Source organism: Aotus nancymaae, unplaced genomic scaffold (genome assembly GCF_030222135.1).
Source record: "Aotus nancymaae isolate 86718 unplaced genomic scaffold, 86718_ANA_hifiasm-v0.15.2.pri h1tg000040l, whole genome shotgun sequence".
In the NCBI taxonomy this organism is placed as follows: Eukaryota; Metazoa; Chordata; class Mammalia; order Primates; family Aotidae; genus Aotus; species Aotus nancymaae.
In genome coordinates, this window is record NW_026988454.1 from 112,433,457 (window position 1) to 112,461,066 (window position 27,610).

At 34.9% G+C, this 27,610-nt stretch overlaps 1 protein-coding gene across 1 annotated transcript; it reads left to right on the forward strand.

Moving 5' to 3' along the window:
• The first annotated feature begins 3,491 nt into the window (after positions 1-3,491).
• DEFB114 (defensin beta 114) lies at positions 3,492-7,482 on the forward strand. The gene is made up of 2 exons (XM_021665429.2): positions 3,492-3,549; positions 7,328-7,482. The coding sequence occupies exons 1-2, from the start codon at positions 3,492-3,494 to the stop codon at positions 7,480-7,482; spliced, it is 213 nt and encodes a 70-aa protein (XP_021521104.2).
• Positions 7,483-27,610: the final 20,128 nt, after the last annotated feature.

Sequence of the window (27,610 nt, forward strand, 5' to 3'; positions counted from 1 at the left end):
TTTAGGAGGCCAGCATTATTCTAATACTAATATTTAAAAATAAATCACAAGGAAACTACAGATAAATCATCCTTACGAATACAGATTCAAAACTCCTTAACAAAATATTATTGAATAAAATGTAAATTAATGTCACACTCAGGAATCCATCATTATAATTCCAAATAGTAAAAGAAAAGAAGCAGGAAATTAAATTTTAAAATGGCAAATTAAAGAATAAGAGAGCTGAACATACTGACATATTGACTCTTGGAAGAGAAACTTGGAGTTCACTATATCTAACTCATAATTAGACACACACACACACACACACACACACACAAAAGACCTCTCTATACACTGAAGAATACCTTGTTGAAAGGAATTTTTAAAAACACATAAATAATATAAAGATAAACTTTGTTCACATATTGGAAATGTTAAAATGTCAAATTTCATCAAATTAATATATAGATTCAACAGAATCCCAACAAAAATTCCAAAGGGCTTTAAAAATAGATATTGACACTCTGACTTAAAAATGGATATGTAAATTTACAGGACCCAAAAACTACCAAAATAATTTGAAGATAATAGAACTAAGAAAATTTATCGTACCCGATTTCAGGTTTTACTAATTACAGTGAACAAAAGAATTTTGTACTGACATAAAAGAGTAAGATATAGATCAATGAAACATTACATAGAACCCAGAAATAGACCTTAATGTGTATATAAAATATATGTAAAATCAATTGACTTTTTACATAAATGCCAAAGAAATCCAAATGGATTATATCTCCATTTTAGGAATATGTATTCTAATAAAAATGTTGCATCTTGGAAATTCACTATAAAACAAGAGATACCATTCTTCCCTCATGAAGTTTTTAGTTTTGTTTGAATAAAGTTACAATCGAATTGAATAATTAAAATCCTGTGGAGAGAGCTAAGATTGCTGGTATAGGAACTTTTGCCTCCGGAAAAATAGCAAGGTTTCTTCTTCAAGATATAGGGAGTCCTAAGGCATTCTACTTGTAGTAGAAAGCCCATTCAGCTCACATTCATAGACTTTACCAAAAGAATTCCATTTCAGAGAAGAAAAGATGTGCATGACAACCAAGGAAATCCTACAATATAATTCAGTGCTTCATCCAACATACTAGTAAAGTAAGCAGCATAAATATCTAAGATCACAAAGACAAACAGAAAGCTAGACCCTGAGAAAACAGACCAAGGAAAAGAATATAATGTAATATAAAACAAACAAACAAAACCTCTCTAAAATGTATTTATTGAGGGATTCAAGAAGCCTTTACATCTATCATATAGGTCTATTATTCTATGGCATAAGAATAATCAGAGAACAGAAAAGGACACTAATATTTCTTTTTCAGTACACACAAAAAAATTGCTTAAAATGCAAAGCATAAATATAAAAGTAAAAGATTTATTTAAAATAAAAAACAAATAGACATAAAAGTAGGAGAGAAAAGATAAAATTATAGCCAAATAGCTAAATATTTGACTTAAAAACAGCCCCAAAAGAGAGAAAATAGACAAATTAGGAGGGAAGAACTTATCAGAGAAAAAAATATAGAAAGATAAGAAAATTTCCCAGATCCAAGGAAATATTTAAGCTCATCAATACCAGAAAGATAACTTATTCATAAGAAATTTACACCAAGAAATTTGTGAATCGTAAAGTTTGGGAGACTGAATCAAAAAAACCAATGTCCTAATGACATCAAGAGAGAAACAAATCAAAACATTTAAAAGGAGCTAGCCCAGCATTAGAGTTTTCATCAGGAAGACAGGATCCAGATTTTAGTGGAGTTAACAGCTTCACAGTTCTGAAGAAACATGATTTTGAACCTAGATATAACACCCAAATAATTAAATGTGAGGGCAGAATATTTTTTGCACGGAAATTCTAATTTTTAAAAATCTTTTCAAACATTTCTGGAGGGAGAAAAACGGGAACAACCACCACCAAAAAAAGACACAAAATCCATATTAAACTCAGAAAGGCAGGTTTAGAATGAAGCACTCTCAGGAATCACCTATGCTACTCAGATAAACTTGAAGATAGGGAATGCCTATTATTTATTTTTTCTTCTTATATGCAAAGAAAACTTCAGGAAGAAATACTTTTCAATAATGACATAACCAATCATTAATTAAAATAAAAACAAAAACACTTAAGATATAAGAAAAGAAAAATAAAAAAGAAATTATTGATAGTAATAATGTTAATAATAATGTCAACTTGACTTCGAAACCAAGAGCAATTCTCTTTGATTAACCTAAGTTTTGTGATATTGGGCACATAGAAAAAGGCAATATAATTGATAAATCTTATTGTATTACAGTCTAAAAATAAAGCATGTGTTTTGATCCTAATTATACATAGAGTACACATATTATCTTACACAAGACAAAAGGAAATGTTTAACAAACGAATGACATGAAAAGTGGGGAGAAATGCTGGAGTAATAGGCAAGAGGGCTAATATTTTCATTTTAAATGAGGAAGACAATATCGCAACTACAGTTGGTAGGAAAAATATTAGTGTTTTATTGACGATAACCTATAATATTTTTTAAAAAATAACATAATTTCAAAATATTTGATTAAGATAGCCTAGAAAAAAATGTAAGTAATCTAAATTTGTAGTTTTCTTAATAGAAACCAAGAAATATACTCTGGTTGGTAAGACAAGATAATATAATAAACCAGATCCTTATTCTTATGTTAGTAATCACCAGACGGCCTGAAAATAGGGAAGTTAGAGCAGGAAATTACTGCTATTTATTTTAAAGTATCTTCTCATTATTTATTCTGTGCATGTAATAAAATATTTAAATGTTAAAAAAAATGAAGAATTATGGAGCTTTACTAGGAAAACAAGAGTTTCAGGAATATTTAAGTTGCAGCTGAAAAATGTAACAGAAATTAGTGACAAAAGTAAGACTTAATATTTGGGTCTTGTAAATGAAAAGTTTGGTGAAAATTAATGGGATAACATGATATAATTAAGAATTTTTGATATACAGGCATATTGATGAATTGACACACCAGATTAGTGACTACAGTAAATTTCGAAAAGTAATCAACAGGTTAATGGACAGTGTTCAGTTGTTTTAGTTCTAAAGCAGTAAATAAGTATTTACCTTAAATTTATTCTATGCATGCCCCTTTGTGTTGATCATTAAATATTAATTACCAATGATATGAAGATGCCATGTTTACAGCTATCATTCATAGAGGGATTCCTCCTAAAAGCTCAATTATTTTCTAGAGTTTTCAATTTGGGTAATTCTTCCCACAGCCATAGTCACTGGAGCAGAGACAGGTACACAAAATTAAAACAATTTCCGGATAAGGAGAGTTTCTCTTCCACTAGGAAACTGTAATAGTAAATGTATTTTGACATTTACCATTTGTTTTTTGGAAAGTTCTCTAGTCTCTATATTCTGTTACCAAATTTTTCAAAAGCTTCTTTCTACAGAATGAGAATCTTTTACTATCTCCTCCATTTTCTGTGTTATGTGACCTTCATTCTACCAGGTAAAATAGATGTCTGTGTTATATTTGTGTAAAACTTCTCACTAGAAATAGAAATAATAAATTATTAATTGTAAAAGGAAAAATTTTTATGCAATCTTATCAATTAAAAAAGGGTCTTGATTTTATTGAATCTTGGTTTTCTCATTGGTAATTTCATTATACTGGTGTTTTTACCTAAATCATTTTCCAAATTAATATGCAGATAAAATGAGATAATGAAGATAAGATCTTTCATCTTTTTTGGACTGAGTTTTCTTTCTAGATATTTAAATTCTTAAGAAAGCTATAATATATTAAATTTATTTTTAAAACTCAGAACTGAAGGTTTAATAGTAATTAGACCCCAGAGAAAATGAATGAACTGAGAACAGCAGTGTATATTTCTTGGAATATCAATAAAAGAATCTATAAGATGATTCAAGATATAGTCTTAGAATATACTGAGCACTGAGGTACAATAGGAATAGAAGGGCAAGTGAAGAATCTGTAGCTCTAACATCTTTGTCAAAGTAGTCAATACATTAGTAAAGGAGTGCAGCAATGCACCTATAAATCAATTTTTTAAATAATAAAAATGTGTACTACAATGAAGCCCATGGATATTAAGAAAATATTTTGAACTGAATGGTAATAAAAATGAGATAAATCAAAGTTCATAGTAGGGTTTACAAGAAATTAATACAGTTATATCCATTATCTAAAAAGAATTAAAGTTAAAAATGTAACTAAAATTTTAACTGATGAAGTTAAAAAAGGAAAATCAAATTAAACTGACAGTTACAAGCACATAAGACATAATTAGATATAATAAACAGAAACAGACACCAGAGAAAATAAAAAGGCCACATTTTGTTTTTTGAAAAGACTAACAAAATTAATAAAGCTTTGACACAACTGTAAAGAAAAAGTAAAGGCAAAACCAAACTTTATCAGAGATATTAGTATATATGCTACAGATATCAAAATGATCATGTGAGGGTGTTATGAACAAAGGACATTTTTCATCTGTATTCATGAGTGAGGTTCACCTTTAACTTTCTTTCTTGTAATATCCTGATCAGCTTTAATAGCAGGTATTGTTGATCTCATAAAATAAGTTAGAAACATCCCTTTATTTTCTATTATCTGGAAAAGTTTGTGTATAATTGGGTTATTTCTTCCTTAAATGTTTAGAATTCAACAGTGAACCTATTTGGGCTGGGTATTTTCTTTATAAAAACTTAATTATGAATTCTATTCCCTTAATCAATTTAGAAACATTTAGATTTTGTTTCTTTTTGTTGTTGTCCAGATTCATTATGATCTATCTTTTTTCAGAAATTATCTACATATAAATTTTTGAATAAGTCAATGGAGAATAGAGAACCCAGAAACAGATAAAGCTGGCACTAAAGAACAATGTGATAAATAAGCTTTTCAATAAATAGGGCTGGTTTCATCGCATAGCCATATGAAGAGAAACTGAAATTATCACATCCAAAACCTTATTCCAAATAACCTGAGATGCAAGCATGAAAAAAGTCAAAACAATAAGCCATACAAGTTAACATAAAATAAATTACTAACAATTTTGACATACAAGTTGTACGATTTCTTAATCAGTAGAAAAATAATACTGATTACATTAAAACTAGTAAATTTTTATAAATCAAAAAACATCAAGTAAAAAAGGCAAGCTCTATATTGAGAAAAGTACTTGTAATACATTTAGCACACAAAAGGAACACAACTAGAATATATAAAGAACATACATAAAACAATATAAAAAAGACAGACCACCCAATAGGAAACCAAAGATTGATCACTTTCTAAACAATAGATATCTATTAGGTCAATGAACATAAGAAAATATGTTACATTTTCTCAGTAATTGGAAAAATGGACATTTTATTGTGAAATGTAAATGAGTTGAGATATATGAGGTATCTTTACATTCACATCATAATTACTAAATTAAAAATATCAAGCATTTCTTAGGTTTTAGATGTCCGAAACTATTACATAATGCTGCTGAAGTTTAAGTTAGCACCAACGATTTGAAAATATGTTTGGCATTATCTATTAATGTTGAAGCTATGCAGACACATTACCATTGTATTTCACCCTTAGGGATATGCCCAACAGAAATGCCTGAGCATGTGCCCCAAAAGTCAAGTACAAAAGTATTCAAAAACTGGAAACAACCTGATTATTCATCAGTAGATAAGGCTAAAATGTAGTATATGTATATAACAGGCTACTATATGATAATGAAAATGAAAGAACTACAGATATGAAAAATAAGAACAAATCTCAAAAAACAAAATTGTGAGTGAATAAAATCAGATGTAAAAATATATATGCTGTACTGTTGCATTCACATAAGCTTTAAAATAAGCAGACTTAAATAAAACAAAAATCAAGACTTTTTTTTTTTTTTTCAGAAACAAGAGTGAAAGGAATAGTAATTGGAAGGGAACACAAGTGTGCTGGAAATGCTCTATTTCTTGACTTGAGTAGTGTGTACATAGGTCCCTAGTGTTTAATAACACTCCTAGCTGAGCATTTATGTTTGGGCACTCTTCTGCAAGTTTGTTTTATTTTCTTTTAAAGGTTATACATAAAGAAATAAAATATAATAAAGTACATGATTTTTCTATCATACATTTTTGTAATCTAAGCTGCTTTTGTTTCAAAAATCCATAGCTATATTCATAAAATGCAACTGATAGCTGAAAGAGATCTAGAGTTTGTGAGAATAATTTTCACTGTATGTTTAATGTTATTATATGCTAACAACATTAAGCATACAGTGAAAATTATTTAAAGAGGTGGAGAAAAGATTTTAATAAACAGTGTGGAACAATTATTTAATCATTTAGAAGAAACGAAGTTAACTACATATCTGACAAATATGGTTCATATAAAGAGAAAAATATTATAATAAATAAAATATGATGAAAAACATCTATGCAAGAATTTCTGATTTTAAAGGTAGAATAATACATTAAAATAGATGATTTTTGTACATTTCTGCATATAAAAATACAGAATTGTTTACATTTTTAAATTGAATATTTATGTATCTTGTAATAAAACTGTTATTGTTTAAAATCCATAACTAACAATATAAAAAAACAACAACTAAGGAAGACTAATTGGTGAGAAATATGACAGATAAATGTTACTATCCACCATATATTTTTTAAATACTTTTACACTTACTAATTTTTTAAATTCCAATTATATAACCAACAAAGTATATTAAAAATTTTATAAAAAGAAGGAAAAGTATTAAACACAAAGAGATAAAAGTTAAAATTTCAATGGGGCAAAATCGCATACACTTTTGTGACAGTACCAAAACCCTAAAATTAAACTTTTTTACAACTATCATAAGGACATGTCATATAAATATTAAAAGATGTAACCCACATTATCATAATCCTAAAATATTAAAGACTTTAGATATGACATGACTGTCCAAAAATAACTGAAAGATTATATAAATTGTCCTGTCGCTCTAAAAATATCTTGAATCTTTTTGAGAAGTTGTAATATGCTTTAAGAGAAAATGTAAAAATTCTTGACAATAAAGGAAAAAAAATGTATGCTGAGCTTGCTAAAACCTACAGTAAGAAAAAAATATATCCATAATGTATGTCATGAAGTTTTAAATAATATGTTAATTATTATTTTCCAAACTTGGTACAATGTACACATCATACTTTATGAAATCAGAAGTAATCTATGCTTAAATAAAAGATTAGTAATTTCAGTTACTCTTCTTTTACTGTAACCACATGTACCTTGGTGGATGCTGATCGTTGCACCAAATGTTATGGTCACTGTAAAAGAGACTGTCTTGATAGTGAAAAGCAAATAGACATATGTTCCTCACCAAGAAAAATTTGCTGCACTGAGAGGTTGTATGAAGAAGACTATATATTTTGAAAAGGAAGATATATCTCTGAAGAAAGAAGTTACATGTGCACTAGTACAGAGAGAGATGGGAATATAATTAGGACTTCTGAAATAAATAATGAGACATATAAGCCAATACTGCTATCTTCCTTTGTGGGTGTTAATTTCACATACAATGAAATGAGATGGAAATTCTTTTGTTTTTCTGAACTAACAGTTTTGATATAAGTATATCTGGACCTATGTTTGCTCTGAGTGAGGTCCAGTTTTAATCTGTCTTGGGCCACCTAAACTTATAAAATTGAATGTTTCCCAATTTAGCCATGATCTCATTAGAAACTCAATTCATGGAAATCAATATTTATGGACTTACCAGTTGTCTAAATGTCACCATCAGATTATTGGAGTCAAGACACAAAAAGCCTAAGCAAGAGCTAAAACTATAAGTTACAGGAGAATATAGATATACTTACTGGCCCTTCCTCTATCACCTCACAAGAAACTCATTCAAAAAGGGATATTAGATCCATTTTTGATTCATTAAGAACTGAGTTTAAATACAATCTAAGCATTGATCCATTAAGAAGAAATGGGCTTAAATACAATCTGAACTTCAGACAAAGAATTTAGACGCATGAAACATTGCCTGGGCTTATTAGCATTTTCTTATTTAGCTCTGGATGGAATAGGAAAATGCATTAAGGTCTATTATTTAAACCTCAATATAAATATTAGACATTACCAGTAGTTTCCCTAATATTAAAATATGGTGAAAAATATGAAGACTAGAATGTGTTTTCTAGCAAAAAACAAAGGTTAAATTTACCCTGTTACCAAATTTTACCAGGTAACCAAACATAATTTGTTTTTAAAAACTACCAGTTCAGGATAATTGTTTTGCTTTTGTTGTTTTTATTAGTATTTTTAATCAGAGGTCTTGTGAACTTGGTGGGAATGTCTACCATATAAACTAAAATTAGTGATCGAAACAGGAATCCTATGCTAGGTGATACTGAAACACCACGGATTGGGTCGAGATCCCGTTGCCTCCTGCACAGAAAGCCAGTCACTGAGATAATAAATATAGTCAAGGAAGAAGGCGTTAATCAGGTGCTGCAGCCAAAGAGATGGGAGCTTAGCCTCAAATCCATCTCCCTGAATGCCTAAAACTAAGGTTTTATATACCAAGGAAAACCATGTAACCACGTGTAAAAGAAAAAATGGTAACTAGGGAGGGGCACCAAAGCAGTCATGATGAATGAGGGGTCAGGCATCTCATTGTCAGGATGTGGTGATCTGGTGAATTTCAGTTCCTTGATTCTTTTTTTTGAGAGGCCTGAAGGGCCTTTTCTGAGGAAGGAACTCAGATAAAACAAATGTAAGCTTCAAGTTTTAAAATCAGAAGGGTCAATTTCTATGTTTATCCAAAAGAACAGTCTATGGGACAATTGTATTGGTTTCACTAGGACAAAGATCAAATACCTATTGGGGATGTGAGTGATTTGTACAGTAGCCCTCCCTCTTATGTGTGGTTTCAATTTCCACAGTTTTAATTACCTGCAGTCAACAGTCTGAAAATATTAATTGGAAAATTCTAGAAATAAACCACTCAAGTTTTAAATTTTGTGTTGTTTTGAGTAGCATGATAAAATCTTGCACCTTCTTGCTTCATCCCTCCGGAGACATGAATTATCCTTTTGTCCAGTGTGTCCATGCTGTCTGTGATACCCACCTGTTAGTCACTTTGTAGCCATCTCAGTTATCAGAGCACTGTCACAGTATAGCAGTGATTGCATTGAAGTAACATTCTTTTACTTAATAAGGGCTGCAAAACTCAAGACAGTAATGCTGGCAATTCAGATATGTCAAAGAGAAGATGTAATGTACTTTAAGTGAAACTGTAAAAGTTCTTGACTTAATAAAGGGAAGAAAAATGTATGCTGAGCTTGCTAAAACCTATGGTAAGAAAAAATCTATCTGTGAAATTGTGAAGAAAGAAAAAGAAATTTATGCTAATTTGGCTGTCATACCTCAAACCACAAAAGTTATGGCCATAACGCATAATAAGTACTTAGTTAAAACAGCAAAGGCATTACATTTGTGAGTAGAAGACATGAACAGAAAATGTGTTTCGATGGATGGCAATGTGTTGTGCCACAAAGCACTGGTCCTAAAGAAGACTTCAGCAAAGGATCCCCTGAAACTAATTATGCCAAGCCTACTGCAAGTAAGGCATAGTTACACCGATCCCAGAACATACAGTCCAATAGTAGCCTAAGGCTGTACCCCAATGACTGTGTCATTCACTTCACTTTATCTCATCATATAGGCATCCTATCATCTCACATCATCACAAGAAGAAAGGTGAGTGGAATACAGTAAGATATTTTGAGAGCGAGGGCCAGAGACTACATTCATTAACATTTATTACAGTGTATTGCTTTAATTTTTCTATTTTATTATTAGTTTATCATAAGTACGAATATATAGCTTAAAAAAAAGTGTATATAGGGTTTGGTACTAACTGAGATTTAAGGCATCCACTAGGGGTCTAGCAATTTATCTTTTGCTGCTAAGGGAAGACTGCTGTCTTTCAAAAAACAAGTTTAAGGTAGTAGAATGCACAAGTTAGAGATAGGAAGATAGGTAACGTCTGTGTCAGTGTCAATCAGGAGCCAGATATGAGGATCAGATTCAAAGATTTGAGAAGACACAAACGTTTAAAGCACACCAGGGATGAGAAATGAGTTTAAGAAGTTGAACGTAGTGAGAAGTAAGCAAATAATTCAAAATTTACAATAACACTTTGAGAAATGGAATTCTAGGAAGATTGTGGCAACAATATGGTTGTCTCATCCCAAACGTAGAACAGACTTGTAACATAGTAGGTGTTAATCAATAAATGTTGAAAAATAATGAAACATCCTAGACATTATTACTTATTTCCTATATTCTTAAGCAGGCAACATTTCATTCAAGTTGTTATGATTTTTTTTCTGGATCACATGGTAAGAGTATGTTTAGTTTTTATACTTACTAACGTATTCTTGTTTAAATATAATGTATATGATGTATATGTATTATCCATAAACTCATTTCAAAAAAATAGTGGCATTTCATCTGTGAATACTTGGAAAGCTGTCCAATAGGTCTTCCTCTTTGAAGCTCAGCATCGTCTCTGATCACCAACCACTCAAACTGACCTAACCTTTATAAGCATATACAAGAAAATGCCAAGCAAGATAGATGGCATTTACTGGATTCCCTCTCTGTTTTTCCTTATAAGGGTTCTAGTAGACATTGCTTACCTGGGAGGCTTTTTAAAACACAGATTTATGGTTTTTAATTTAATTTGAGAGCTGTTGGCAAATTCTGAGAATTCTGGAAGAATGCATTTCTGCTTTTAATTCTAGAGTAACTATTGTTGACTCAATTTGTAATCTTAAACAAATTATTAAACTAGCTCTCAGTTTGTCATTCATAAATAACGAATACAATATAGAAATACAAATAAAGATATAGTCTATGTTATTCAGTCCTGCAAATGGGAATTTCAATCTTAATTCATATATTTCTCAACTAAAGTGGTTCTTATACGTAATTCATAATAGTACTCATTAAAATATATTTTCTTCTTTTAATTTCTATTATTCTGAAACTCCTAGCAGACTTTTCTCTTCATAGTGGCAAGAGTGAGTATGTGAGAAGTAATTACATTCTTGATACATTTTAAAGATAGAGCCAAAAGAGGTGCTGGAGACAAACAATGAGGATGTGACTTACATCATTGCATGCTATGAATGATGCTAAAGTTTTTGTTTGAGTAGTTATAAAATACAGTTGCCATTAAATGGGAGATGAAAACCGTGAGAGGTACAAGTTTGGCAAGGATGTGTCTATCTATCAAGGGCTCAACTTGGCCACATGATGTTAGATATTTAATTGAAAAGATCAAACAGTGAGTTGAATATTTGTATAAAGTTCAAGAGAAAGGTCAGGCTAGAGATTTTTTAAAATGGAATTATCAACTTTTAAATGACATTTAAAATCAGCAGATAGAATGAGATAATATCTTCTTGGGAATGAATATTAGTAACATTTCTAGGATTAAGACTTGTCTTTAAATTCCAGAATTTAAAGACAGCTGAGATGAAGAGCCAGTATAAGAGACTAATGAGAAATGGCCATAATATTAGGAGGCAACCAGATAAGTGTGGTATCCTGAAACTGACTTAAGAGCGTTTGTCAACTATTGCCATAAACCAAGGAATATAAAGACAAATAAATAGTCAATGAATTTAGCATGTGAAAGACTTTAAAGACCATGATTTAAAGCAATTGCAAAAGCAGAGAAGCAAAAACCTGGTTCAAGAGAGAATTAGAAGATGGAAATTGGTGAGAAAATATAGAACATTATTTTAGAGAGTTTTTCAGTAAATGGAATAAAGAAAATGGTTTAGTAATTAAAGGTCAGGTGGGGTCGAGACAGATTGTTGTTCCAATATTTACCGCTGAAAATTTTAAAACATTTTTAAGCAATGAAAAATTGGCAAAGAAAATTCATGATGAGGAGAAAAGGAGAGTTGCTAGAGTGACATCATTGAGTAGATAAGAAGGCCACACCTAAAGCAAAAGTGGAGATGTTGCCTTTAGCTAGGATCACGGTAACATAGAGAATTCACTCAGAGCAGTATAAGAGAGAACCGAATTCATGCCCGTGAAATAGAAGAATGGCAATTGTCATGAAACTTGATAAAGTTCCCTACTTACTGCCCCAATTTTTTTGTGAAGTATAAATGTCATCAGCTAAGGTTTAAAAAATAGGAAAAGGCTGTGTTGATTTTAGAACTGAGGAGACAGCGTGAAATAATTAACTAACAGAGTAAAAGAGTGAAGGAACCAGGAAATGTGACAGGATTGCCAGGCAGCACTAAGAACCATGCTCCCCACTCCTCTGAAACTAGTGACAGTGAATTTGTGCTGAGAACAGTATGTTTTTGTGATTTTCTCCAACCAAGATCATTTGTGGGTGTGCAGTCATGATTTAGGCTGAGATGAGACTTGTTCATTGTCATATCTAAAAGTTGATCAATGATTGATGAATCTTCAGGCTCAGCATGTATAAAGTTATAATAATATTGAGGATGGGTAACTGAACAGGTCTCTCAAATGGTAATTATGCTGTAAATATTAAACTACAGTAATTTTATTAGTCTTTCAATCTTTTATTAATTCATTTTTTAACTCATTCACTCATTCAAACATTTTTTTTTTTATATATATATATATTTTTTTTGTTTTGTTTTGTTTTGTTTTGTTTTTTATTGCATTTTAGGTTTTGGGGTACATGTGAAAAACATGCAAAGTTGTTGCATAGGTGCATTCATGGCAGTGTGATTTGCTGCCTCCCTCCCCCTCAACCATATCTGGCATTTCTCCCCATGCTATCCCTCCCCAACTCCCCCCCCCACTGTCCCCCCCACTCCCCCGCAACAGACCCCCGTGTACAGTGCTCCCCTCCCTGTGTCCATGTGTTCTCCTTGTTCAACACCCTGCTATGAGTGAGAACATGTGGTGTTTGGTTTTGTGTTCTTGTGTCAGTTTGCTGAGAATGATGGTTTCCAGGTTCATCCATGTCCCTACAAAGGACGCGAACTCCTCATTTTTAATGGCTGCATAATATTCCATGGTGTATATGTGCCACATTTTTCCTGTCCAGTCTATCATCGATGGGCATTTGGGTTGGTTCCAGGTCTTTGCTATTGTAAACTGTGCTGCAATGAACATTCGTGTGCATGTGTCCTTATAGTAGAACGATTTATAATCCTTTGGATATATGCCCAGTAATGGGATTGCTGGGTCAAATGGAATTTCTATTTCTAGGTCCTTGAGGAATCGCCACACTGTTTTCCACAGTGGTTGAACTAATTTACACTCCCACCAACAGTGTAAAAGTGTTCCTATTTCTCCACATCCTCTCCAGCATCTATTTTCTCCAGATTTTTTAATGATCGCCATTCTAACTGGCGTGAAATGGTATCTCAATGTAGTTTTGATTTGCATTTCTCTAATGACCAATGATGGTGAGCATTTTTTCATATGTTTGTTGGCCTCTTGTATGTCTTCTTTTGTAAAGTATCTGTTCATATCCTTCGCCCATTTTTGAATGGGCTTGTTTGTTTTTTTCTTGTAAATCTTTTTTAGCTCGTTGTAAATTCTGGATATCAGCCCTTTGTCAGATGGGTAGGCTGCAAAAATTTTTTCCCATTCTGTTGGTTGCCAATTCACTCTATTGACTGTCATTCAAACATTATTATCTATTCTGTTTCACTATACAAATTGTTGGCCATTGAGCAGCAAGCAGGATCACTGATATCATCAAGAAGATACTCAAGTGAGTGTGAAAGGGGAGGTAATTAAAACACCTTATGCAATTAACTATTGAATTTCAATTGTACTATATAACATTTAAGTGATTTACTGGCATGATAAGAAAATATGATGTGAAGAACTGTATTACCCTGTAAGAGCTGCCATAACAAAACACCACAGATTGGATGGTTTAAACAGCAGAAGTTTATCTGTCACAATTCTGGAGTCTGAAAGTTTGAGATCAAGATATTAGCAAGCTTAACTTTTCCTGAAGCCTTTCTCCTTTGCTTGCAAGGCTTTTTTTCTTGCTTTGCGCTCACAAGGACATGTGAGGTATGCATCCCCAGTATCTCTCTTCTTATGAAGACGTGATCCTATTAGATTAGAGCCCCACTCTTGTGTACTCATTTAACTTTAATTCCCTCTTTAAACATCCTATCTCCAAATACAATCACATTAAGAATTAGTACTTCAACATAAGAATGACATGTTTGTTTACTGTTCAGTTACTGCATAATAAGAACCTATGGAGTAGGAAAATAATTTTCTGAAAAAATGAGGTTTAAGTTGTACTCTGAAGAATGAGTAGAAGAAGGTATATTTCTCAATTCTGATGCAAAATTAGGGGGCAGCCTCTAAAACCAATTTCACATCTGATCCCAAATTGCAAGTCCAGGGGTCTCCAAAACAGCTCTCAGTTTTGATAATTCACTAGAAGGGCTAAATGAATTAAATGAAAGTTATTATATTCATGATTATGGTTTAACATAGTTACATATATATTTAAAATCAGTAAATAAAAGAGACACATAAGGCAGGCAGAGCTCTGGGAAGTTGCAAGAGTAGAGCTTCCAGTTGTCCTTTTCCAGGGCAATCAGAGACAATGTTACTTTTTTCAGGAATGTGTGGTAATACACATGAAGTATCACTGTAGTCAGACTACTACAGTGTCCAGAAATTTAAATGGATACTTCATAACCTGAAATCTCCACACTAGATCACATTGCTTGACTATCTGGTGTGACCCCAGATGTTCAGGCATACAGAGACACTTTATCAAGCATGACATCTTAAGAACTTAGAAGTTATCTCTCAGAAGTAGACAGCAAAGACCAGATCTCTCTTTAAGCAAGGTTAAATTCTTTACAACACACCTAGCAAAACATCACTGGGCTACAAAATCCTTACTTTACATTAAGGCAATTGAGAAACAAAAAGTGACAAAACAACGAAACAGCTGTGGAAGAGTCTGGAAAAGAACATACACCCTGGAGCCATTCTCCTCTGCTATTCCTTCATTGTATCTCCATCTTTCCAGAGAACTAAAAAAAGTATATCAAAAAGAAGGAATCTCCCAAGGGGAAACAGAGCTAGCTGCAAATTATATGCATACATACGTGTGTGTGTGTGTGTGTGTGACATATACTTACATATATTATTATGTATAGATGCATATTTTGAAAGAGAAAGCAGGAAAATTAGAGAATATTGCCCAAAAGTACCTTCTTCTAGCTTCGAAACAGTACAAAAAATCTTCATTGCTTTTTTTAGATTATTGATTGAGGGAAAAAGAGAGCTGAAAATGAGTACCAGTGTATTTACTGTGAGGCCATGAATATGAGGAACTAGAAAATAACTTTTAGGGATTAAAAGGGTTGGAACTGGTTTTAAAGAGGAGGTGTTTATCTGAGACACATTTAGCCAAAAATGTATGCCTGTTGGTAGTAGAATAGAAGATGATGGAATTTTGTCAGTAATAATGCGTAATTTGATTTTTGTTTTTGGAAATACTTGTTTCCTGTATGGTAAATCTTGGTATCTAATTTTAAGAGAAAATGTGTTAAGTGTAGAAATAGCATTCTAGCAGAATTAATCTTTGGGCATGCACCATCACAACGAACATTTTTTGCAGAATGCCTGTTTACCCACATAATTTAATTTGAAAATGCAACACAAAATTTTGGGGTCCATGTAAGGAATCATTATGGGCCAGGGAAGATTTAGAATGTGTATGGAAGAGGTATATTACATAGTATCTTGGAAGGAAGGTTTTAATGATTCTATTGTTACTATGAGTGGTTGGTGATCATCACAAATATAAGTCTTATCCAGAATGTGAGGGAACATGTTAATGATAATTTGTTTCTGCTCACGTCAAATTTATGGCTAAGAATTTTGCAGCATAAAGGTTGAACAACACATGCAATCATTTGTTGAACTCTCAGGCATTAATCACCACCTTCCTAGAATGTAATCTATTTTAGTTTGACCATTGCTCTCCCATCTATGCACTGCTACAAGATACAACAAGGTACTACAAGAATGAGTATGGAAGAGGTCTATTACATAGTAGTTTGTTGTTCAGTCAGTGCATGTTAAGATTCTTCATAGAGCCTGGAAACATTCCTTCATGTCCTTTACTCCCAAATGCCTACTCCTCACAAATTTCAGGTCTTGCTGCTATTTAAAAAAAAAAAAAATCAGGAATGCTTTTATTACTCATGAGGCCATGGTTCTTCAAAACCTGTTTTTATTGAAACAATATATATATATTTTGTCTCTGCAGTTTAGCCATTTTCTTTATTGCTGATTTTGTCATTACTACTGATATTGCATCATTGTGCTGCCTGTAAAGGAAGGTTTTAATGATTCTATTATTACTGTGAGTGGTTGGTGATGACCACAAATATAAGTCTTATCCAGAATATGAAGGAACATACTAATGATAGTCTGTTTCTGCTCATGTCAAATTTATGGCTAGGAATTTTACAGCATAAATGTTGAACAACACATCCAATCATTTATTGAACTCTCAGGCTTAAATCACCACCTTCACAGAATGTGATCTATTTTAGTTTGACCATTGCTCTCTCCTATCTATGCACTGCTACAAGATGTGAGGGTGGAAGAGAAGCCTGCAGTTTGACCAAAAGAGTAGTCTTATTCAAAGACTGTCATCCCTTCTCCTGCAGAGCTTAAGACCAATCAGGGAGAGTAAAAAATCACTACAGCCAGCAATTACAGACAAGAGAAGACACTGACTAGTCTAAAGGAGCCATTTAGCATTTCAAAATGAGGATCAAGAATCTGGAAAATTCCCAGAAGATAAGTTTATTCATCCTCAGGAACCCCTGACAGATGAAGGAAGGTGGGGGTGGAATAGAATGAGTGGAGAAAAGTTATATTACATATTTGTTTATAGTCCAGCCAGTGCATGTGACAGTTCTTCATAGAGCCTAAGTACCAGCAGGTGGAGAAGGAATGTGGATCACTTCAGTGTTGTAGGCTGGAGTTGACACTGCTATGGACATACAGATGTGCAAGAAGTCCCCATTCCGTGAGACCAAGCATGCAGCTCAAGTTTAAGGACTAGCAGTGAACCATAAGTATCTCTAAGTTCTGAACTCTTTTGCTGTCAGATTTAGGTGAAAGTTGCCCAGTGTCAGCTTGTCAGTATGATTTTGGCATCCTTATCTTTCATTACCTTGCATAAGAAATCCTGTGGCAACCAGCAAGCATGATCTACTTTTTTTAGTTCTCTGGAAAGATGGAGATACAATGAAGGAATAGCAGAGGAGAATGGCTCCCTTTAACCATGAATCCCAGAACTTCCTCAGATGTCTGGTTAACAGGAGGCATTCTGTGGGAGGCTAGAGGGTCAGAAAATTGCCTAAAGGAAAGAAACCACGTCAGCACCTACTCAGGTCCAGGCAGAAATTGGGATTCTTCACTCAATAGCTCTCCCAACCCAGACAAGTACAAGGCAGCAGAAGATAACTTTGAAAAAATTCACTCCAAAATACAGGGATGGTCAGGAAGCATGGTGTGGTGCAGGATCCAGGATACCTAATCTGTGTACATACATCTTTGTGCAGTTTTATGTATACTATCTGCAGAAAGAATGTGAATATATGAAATTGCTGGGTCAAAAAATATGTGGATTTAAAAAATTTATTCGAGGAGGGGAAACCTTCATTTCCTCTGTGGCACTTTCACTCAGTAATGATCAAGCTGAGGTGGGGCATGAGGCGGTAAAGCAGGTGATGGTTCTTCTTCCCTTCCTTTTATATGCTCTTCTGTGTTGAGTGGGGTCAAAGCAGCCCTGACTAAGGCCCATAACATTAGAGATGTTACTTGGACCTATTGCCCTTGTGCATTATTGCATTTAAAATTTCTCACCACTTGTTCCCATAGCTCTACGTCTAATGTGCCTTCTTCCAGGAACCATGGGTTATGGGAAACAACAGTTTGCATTAGTTTCTTTAATTGAGCCTGCAAAACCGAGACTTCACTAGCTTTAAGTAGCTGTTTCAATACTTTTATATACAGTTTCTGTTTTGCTGATATTGTTGGCCCATGATGAAACACTAGCCTGAACAATTCCCTCAAAATTGGAAATCCTGAGCAGGCACCAATGACTTACTGACTTACTGACTGCCCAGTCTCTTCACCTTCGCTTTCAAGGGTTCCATCACAATCCATTGACGCGTTCCTCACATGGGGGTACCAGCTGCCAAGACTGACCCACAGACTCTGGCTGAGTGACAAAGGAAAGTAGTTCACAGACACAGGTGTTTTGCCTGTGAGAGCATGGCTAGAGGACCCCATGGCTTATAGACCCCAAAGAGGGAGTCTGGCAGCCCCGATATGCTGTAGATGCTCATATTTATTTTAGAACACGTTTAATGACAAAAGTCTGGAGCAAACATCATTTGTGGGTAATTAACATTGTCAACCCCCCAAGTAGAGAGCAGTTCTGTGCATGAATGATCAAAGGATGGTTTTAGGACAACATGAGTAAACAAGCTATTTAGATAAACTCCTCCACATTCTCTTGTTATATGCTCTTTGCTATGAGCTCAGGGTAAGAGGATTAGGCTGTCTTCAGCCATAATCCTTTCCCAAAGCTTTTGCAAGATCTTACAGCCTTCCAAGAAGGTTTGTGCCTTTCCTATAATTTTTTCCATCTCCCTGACTGATCTACAATCCCAAGTTGCTTGGTTTGTCAATTAAATATAATGAGCTTTATTAGACTTTTAAATCTTTAATAAAAACGCTTTTCTCTTACCATCTAAAAGCAGAGACATTATTTTATTTTTATTTTAACTTATCTTTAGTTGGCCATGTAACTGCTACCCTCAAGTACTTCCAGTCATATTTTGCTTTGCTTTGCTTTGGGTTTTCTTTTATAAGATCTGGAAGTAACAAAGTATAACTTGGATCTCTTGATAAACATACTCTTTTTAATAACTGTAGCTAAAATATCTCTTTAAAGAACATCCAAATAATCCAAGAAAATGCTATTTCCTTATTAAAATGACTTACTACTTATTGCTAGCATCATCATTTGACATTTTGCAAACATAGAATTTTTATCTGCCTGTATATGTGTGTGAATGTATGCATGTGTTTGCTTATTCTGAAATTATCTTATACCTCAGTGTCCCTAATAGCTACATTGCATATAAGAGATGACAAAGAGGTGTTCACACTAACCACAAATCATGGAGAGAAATATGTTCTAATAACTAAAACCACAAATTAGGAGACAATAATTTATATTGCTTCTTAAATTCACTAGTTTATTAATTTTGCATAGCTATTTAAGAAAGAGAAAAATGAAAGCAAAAGCAAAGATTAAATTCTCATGCTTCTACTCTTCAGACCTCCAATAGGAGATTCTCAGTGGCATGCATTTCCCAGACAACTAGTTATAAAAAGATAATTATATACTGTGGATATCATAATCCTTTATATCCCAAAATTAAAGAAAATGAATGTCCAGCACTTTTTATCCAAGCACTGCTAAACAGGAGTGTTAACTTTTGATAAACTTCAGTGACTAAATTTGCTTCACTGCATGGAGAGAAGTATAAAAAGATATGCTCTCTACCTTTCTCTTATTCAAAGATTGCAGAGCTGCTGATTTGACTGACAGTCTTCAATCATGAAGATTCCTGTCTTTCTCTTTGTTTTATTTTTCTTTCTGGCCCCATTGCCACCAGGTAAAATGTAAATATTAATTGAGAGGATAAAATGTCTTTCTGGAGAATTACATCTTGGTTGATGTCAACTAGAGACAAAAGAGTTACTAAACTGTTAAGAGAGTGGTTGGTTATGGTCCCATGAGTAAATCACAAATAAAGAAAGGACTGTGATCTTATTAAAAAGTAAGGCTGGCCAGGCGCGGTGGCTCATGCCTGTAATCCCAGCACTTTGGGAGGCCGAGGTGGGTGGATCACGAGATCAAGAGATCGAGACCATCCTGGTCAACATGGTGAAACCCATCTCTACTAAAAATACAAAAAATTAGCTGGGCATGGTGGCGCGTGCCTGTAATCCCAGCTACTCAGGAGGCTGAGGCAGGAGAATTGCCTGAACCCAGGAGGCAGAGGTTGCATGAGCCAAGATAGCGCCATTGCACTCCAGCCTGGGTAACAAGAGCGAAACTCCATCTCAAAAAAAAAAAAAAAAAGTAAGGCTCCTGGCGAGTCATATTATTGTGGGAGACAATTTAAAGACCTTGATTAAATGACTACAGGCTAGTTGTCCAGACTGACTACTGAGATAGAATATTAAAGTATATCCATCTGGATCCTTGAGATGTGATGGGCACTGTATAGTACAGTAACAGCTGGTTTTCAGTAACCTAATGATTGATTTAGTTATATTATGTCGCATGATTTACTTTAAGAAAAATACTTCTTAAAATGATGTTTTCAACTATTAAGAATTGAGAACTTTAGTGGCTATATTACCTCAGGTCCAATTACATAGCAATTAATACTAATCAGATAATTAAACTTTGGAGTTATTGATACCTCGGTTCAGATTTAGCTTATGCCATGTATTGGCTATATAAATCTATCAGATTATTTAAACTCATTCAGCATCAATTTCCTCATTTGTGAATTAAATATAGTATTTAAGTGTACCTTGTAGTATTATAAGATTAATGATATTTAAATACACAAAGTGCCTAACATAAAGTATAATTAATATTAGAATATTCTTAAATAGTATTATAATTATTTTTACATTGTATTGAAACACCTTAAAAAGCAACTAACTTCTAGAAATCTCATTGCAAAACTCTTTCTTGACAACTATTGCAGGAGACAGTGGAGGTAATATTCACCATGTTGGATTTCACATACTTAAACTGTGTACCCTCATTTGTAAACTTTCACTGTACACATTACTGTTAGGTTGGATCAATAGCCAAGGGAAGTATCTTGATGGAGGTCATTGAAAAGAGCAGTTTTAACACAGTTCAGGGTACTTGAGATAGAAAAAGTATTTTTCTTGTGTATGTTAAGACCCTGTAAACAATCATTTTACACACATGCAAGAAAATAATTCCACTCACCTTAAGAAAATAAAATAAACAAAAACTAGTAACTCTAGGGTGTTCTGATTTAAGAGTGGTCTAGAACTGCAACAGTTTCCTTTTTGAAGTCCAACTTCACTCCTTTGCAGCACACATGAGACCAAAGAAGTCTAACTCTAACAATAAGTCTGGCTGCGAGTAAACTCAAACATCTAAGTATTTTGGATAAAAGACTCAAATCATCTGAATTATTTATAATTCAAATAAAATATGTCACATGATAATTAGGAGGATTGTTATTTTATTACATTATTCTAAACCCACGGCTACTGGAATTAACAATCAGAGTTTGTTTTTACTAAAAGCAAACAGGGATGATCTTAAAATAAAGAAGACTGTTATTTAGTGCAACCACATTTGGATAATAAAATTAGCTCCAGTTTTGTTATCATCATTTATATGTATGCCTCATGTCACTTGCTTTGGGAGAAAAGGTGAAAACTTTCATGACATTTCAGTATCATTATAAACCCAAGAGACATTGTGAATGTATATGCATAGTTTCATCTAAAACTGGAAAAATTTGTGTTTCCTACTTGTACATAAATATACATTTTTGTGTTATACAATAGCTGTTATCTAGAGAAAAGCTATTTGTTGTTTTTGTTACTAGTGGAAAAATGCTAATTTACAATTCCCACTTAAATAATGCTATTCTTTTTTTAATACTAGTGCTTGACAGCTGTCATCTCTTATTATTTGTAAATTCCAATTAAGTCAACATACATGCTTCACACCCCTCATGTAGGACAGTGTAAATTGAGGATGCATTTTTAAGCTGGCAAGATAATGCCTTTTCCCTCTGGCATCAAAGGCAATAAATAGCATCTCTCTAGATAGTACAAATAAGGAGATATCCATCATTAATTTATACAGTGAAAAAGCCTATCTCCTTGCCTAAAATAGATGGCAAAAAATTCAAAATAATATGTATAATTTTTTTCCTAAAATGTCTAGTTACTCAAAGTAACAGTGAGACAGTGTGCTAACATAACTTCACTGAAAGCAGACAGCATGAATTGGGTTTTCAGTACCATTGACGCCATCTCAGTTGAATCCTATATGTTCAGAACCTAAGGAAAGAGCACTCTTCACATACCTTCATCACTGATGTTTGACAGTTTACCATTACATTTTTTTTTAATTTTTTTTATTGCTGGACACAGGGAGGGGAGCACTACCATTACATTTAATGCTTTTACTTTGGGTATCTTCCTCCCTATATGACCTTTCTAAAAATTTAAACATTTCTTGAAGAGATGAAATACTAAGTCTTACGGCCAGATATAGATGAGTTCATCAGTTGGTATATGCTATGATAATGCAATACTGAGTACTTTATAAAGAAGATTCTGAAACAGGGAAACATAGGGAGATGTTGACTGATATCAACCCCTTCTCACTGAACTTAAGTCTCATCATTCATGACAACACTCATTCTCTCAGCAAACCAGTCTCCTTCCTAGTCTCAAATCTTTGTGAATATTAAAAGAAACTTTCTTGGGGGAGATCCAAGATGGCCGCTTAGGAGGAACTCGGGAATGCAGCTCCGAGAGAAAGCACAGAGGGTGAGTGGACGCCGTATTTCCAGACAGATTTTTACTGCCCACAGAACAGGAGATTCACACGCAGAGAAGCCACACGGGTCGCCAGCGCCACTGGCGCCGCTGGCTTGAACGGCGCAGCCGCTGGGCCGGCACCCTGAGGCAACAGCTCACTGTATAAAGTGAGAGAGTCTGAGTCCCCTATAAGCCAGCAAGGGGAGCTGAAACGGGGAGCCAGGCCAGCGCCACGAATCTCAGAGCCGCGGCTTTAGCCAACGCAGCGGCTCCGGAGGCAGATCGGATGAGACGGTGTCCCCTCTTACCCAGCAAGAAGACCTGAAACACAACTGAAACCGGGACGGTCCAGCTCTGTGGAGGAGGGGCGTTCTCCATAGGCACCCTGCTGTTCTGTACCAAGGCAATCGGCCACTACAGAGACTCCGTCACTACAGGGGCGGGCCAACATAGCGGAAGCAGTTCTAACTACACCCAGAAGTTCACACGGAAGCTGGGTGGAGCCCACAGCAGCTTAGCGAAGCCTCTGCAACCTGAGTGTGACTAGGCTGCCACCTTGTGGGCAGGGAAAACAGCAACCGCACAGGGGAACATCAGAAAACAGTAACTCCCTGGGACAGAACACCTCGGGGGAAGAGCAGGGGGTTTATGAGTTCTGCCACAGCAGACTTAAAATTACCAAAATCAGAAAGACAACAACTACAAAGTCAGCAGGTGGAAAAATCCACAAAGATGGGAAGAAACCAGCGCAAAAAGGATGAAAACACCCAAAACCAGAACACTTCTCCTCCTACAAGGGATCACAACTCCCCACCAGCAAGGGAACAAGACTGGACGGAGAATGAGTGTGATGAAATGACAGAATCAGCTTTCAGAAAGTGGATAATAAGAAACTTCCGTGAGCTAAAAGAACATGTTCTAACCCAATGCAAAGAAACTAAGAACCCTGAAAAAAGACTTGACGAAATGCTAACAAGAATGGACAACTTAGAGAGGAATATGAGCGAATTGATGGAGCTGAAAAACACAACACGAGAACTTCGTGAAGCATGCACAAGTTTCAACAGCCGAATTGACCAAGCAGAAGAAAGGATATCAGAGGTCGAAGATCAACTCAATGAAATAAAACGAGAAGGCAAGATTAGAGAAAACAGGGTAAAAAGGAATGAACAAAGTCAACAAGAAATATGGGACTATGTGAAAAGACCTAATCTACGTTTGATAGGTGTACCTGAATGTGACGAAGAGAATGCATCCAAGCTGGAAAATACTCTTCAGGATATTATCCAGGAAAACTTCCCCAACCTAACAAGGCAGGCCGAGATTCAAGTCCAGGAAATACAGAGAACACCACAAAGATACTCCTCTAGAAGAGCAACCCCAAGACACATAATCATCAGATTCACCAGGGTTGAAATGAAGGAGAAAATACTAAGGGCAGCCAGAGAGAAAGGTCGGGTTACCCACAAAGGGAAGCCCATCAGACTCACTGCAGATCTCTCAGCAGAAACCCTACAGGCCAGAAGAGAGTGGGGGCCGATATTCAACATCCTTAAGGAAAAGAACTTTCAACCCAGAATTTCGTATCCAGCCAAACTAAGCTTCATAAGTGAAGGAAAAATAAAATCCTTTGTGAACAAGCAAGAACTCAGAGAGTTCATCACCACCAGACCAGCTCTACAAGAGCTCCTGAAGGAGGCACTACACATAGAAAAGAACAACCAGTACCAGCCACTCCAAAAACACACGAAAAGGTAAAGAGCATCAACACAATGAAAAATCTGCATCAACCAAAGGGCAAAACAGCCACCTAGCACCAAAATGACAGGATTGAATTCACACATAACAATATTAACCCTAAATGTAAACGGACTAAATGCCCCAATCAAAAGACACAGACTGGCGAATTGGATAAAAAGCCAAAACCCATCAGTGTGCTGTATCCAGGAAACCCATCTCGCATGCAAGGATACACAAAGGCTCAAAATAAAGGGATGGAGGAAGATTTACCAAGCAAATGGAGAGCAAAAAAAAGCAGGAGTTGCAATTCTCATCTCTGATAAAATAGACTTTAAAGCAACAAAGATCAAAAGAGACAAAGAAGGACATTACATAATGGTAAAAGGATCAATGCAGCAAGAAGAGCTAACGATCCTAAATATATATGCACCTAATACAGGAGCACCCAGATACATAAGGCAAGTTCTTAAAGATTTACAAAGAGACTTAGACTCCCACACAATAATAGTGGGAGACTTCAACACACCACTGTCAATATTAGACAGATCAACGAGACAGAAAATTAACAAGGATATCCAGGACTTGAACTCAGACCTGGAACAAGCAAACCTAATAGACATTTACAGAACTCTCCACCCCAAATCCACAGAATATACATTCTTCTCAGCACCACATCACACCTACTCTAAAATTGACCACATAATTGGAAGTAAATCACTCCTCAGCAAATGCAAAAGAACGGAAACCATAACAAACAGTCTCTCAGACCACAGTGCAATCAAGTTAGAACTCAGAATTCAGAAACCAACCCAGAACCGCACAGCCTCATGGAAAATGAACAACTTTCTCCTGAATGTTGACTGGATAAACAATGAAATGAAGGCAGAAATAAAGACGTTCTTCGAAACCAACGAGAATGAAGACACCACATACCAGAATCTCTGGGACACATTTAAAGCAGTCTCTAGAGGAAAATATATAGCAATAAGTGCCCACATGAGAAGAAAGGAGAGATCTAAAATTGACACCCTATCGTCAAAATTGAAAGAGCTAGAGGAGCAAGATCAAAAAAACTCAAAACCTAGCAGAAGACAAGAAATAACTAAGATCAAAGCAGAATTGAAGGAGATAGAGACACGAAAAACCCTTCAAAAAATCAATAAATCCAGGAGCTGGTTTTTTGAGAAGATCAACAAAATAGATAGACCACTAGCCAGACTAATAAAAAAGAAAAGAGAGAATAACCAAATAGATGCAATAAAAAATGACAAAGGCGATATCACCACAGATTCCACAGAAATTCAAACCATCATCAGAGATTATTACAAACAACTCTATGCACATAAATTAGAAAACCTGGAGGAAATGGATAAATTCCTGGACAGCTGCCTCCTGCCAAGCCTAAACCAGGAAGAAGTCGAAACCCTGAATAGACCAATAACAAGGTCTGAAGTCGAGGCAGCAATTAAGAGCCTACCACCCAAAAAAAGCCCAGGCCCAGATGGGTTCACAGCCGAATTCTACCAGACATACAAAGAGGAACTGATACCATTCCTACTGAAACTATTCCAAATAATCCAAAAAGAGGGAATCCTTCCCAAATCATTTTATGAGACCAACATCATCCTAATACCAAAACCTGGCAGAGACTCAACAAGAAAAGAAAACTACAGGCCAATATCCATGATGAACATAGATGCAAAAATCTTCAATAAAATAATGGCAAGCCGATTACAACAGCACATCAAAAAGCTTATCCACCATGATCAAGTAGGATTCATCCCGGGGATGCAAGGCTGGTTCAATATACGCAAGTCTATAAATGTAATTCACCACATAAACAGAACCAAAGACAAAAACCACATGATTATCTCAATTGATGCAGAGAAGGCCTTCGACAAAATTCAACAGCCCTTTATGCTAAAAACCCTCAATAAACTAGGTATCGATGGAACGTATCTCAAAATAATAAAAGCTATTTACGACAAACCGACAGCCAATATCATACTGAACGGGCAAAAACTGGAAGCATTCCCTTTGAAATCTGGCACTAGACAAGGATGCCCTCTCTCACCACTCCTATTCAATATAGTACTGGAAGTTCTAGCCAGAGCAATCAGGCAAGAAAAAGAAATAAAGGGTATTCAATTAGGAAAGGAGGAAGTCAAATTGTCTCTATTTGCAGACGACATGATTGTATATCTAGAAGACCCTATCACCTCAGCCCAAAAGCTCCTGAAACTGATAAGCAACTTCAGCAAAGTCTCAGGATACAAAATCAATGTGCAAAAATCACAAGCGTTCCTATACACCAATAACAGACTTAAAGAGAGCCAAATCAAGAACGAACTGCCATTCACAATCGCTACAAAGAGAATAAAATACCTAGGAATACAACTAACAAGGAATGTAAAGGACCTCTTCAAGGAGAACTACAAATCACTGCTCAACGAAATAAGAGAGGACACAAACAGATGGAGAAACATTCCATGTTCATGGTTAGGAAGAATTAATATCGTGAAAATGGCCATACTGCCCAAAGTAATATACAGATTCAATGCTATCCCCATCAAGCTACCAATGACCTTCTTCACAGAACTGGAAAAAACCACCTTAAACTTCATATGGAACCAAAAGAGAGCCCGCATAGCCAAGTCAATTCTAAGCAAAAAGAACAAAGCAGGAGGCATCACACTACCAGACATCAAACTCTACTACAAGGCTACAGTAATCAAAACAGCATGGTACTGGTACCAAAACAGAGATATAGACCAATGGAACAGAACAGAGGCATCGGAGGCAACACAACATATCTACAACCACCTGATCTTTGACAAACCTGATAAAAACAAGCAATGGGGAAAGGATTCCCTGTTCAATAAGTGGTGTTGGGAAAACTGGCTAGCCATATGCAGAAAGCAGAAAATGGACCCCTTCCTGACACCTTACACTAAAATTGACTCCAGATGGATTAAAGACTTAAACATAAGACCTAACACCATAAAAACACTAGAAGGAAACCTAGGCAAAACCATTCAGGACATAGGCGTAGGCAAGGACTTCATGACCAAAACACCAAAAGCATTGGCAACAAAAG

Coding starts and splice junctions, on each gene's coding strand:
- DEFB114 (XM_021665429.2), top strand. CDS start 3,492: ATGAGAATCTTTTACTATCTCCTCCATTTTCTGTGTTATGTGACCTTC. Junction 3,550..7,327: donor TGTGACCTTCATTCTACCAG/GTAAAATAGATG, acceptor CTTTTACTGTAA/CCACATGTACCTTGGTGGAT.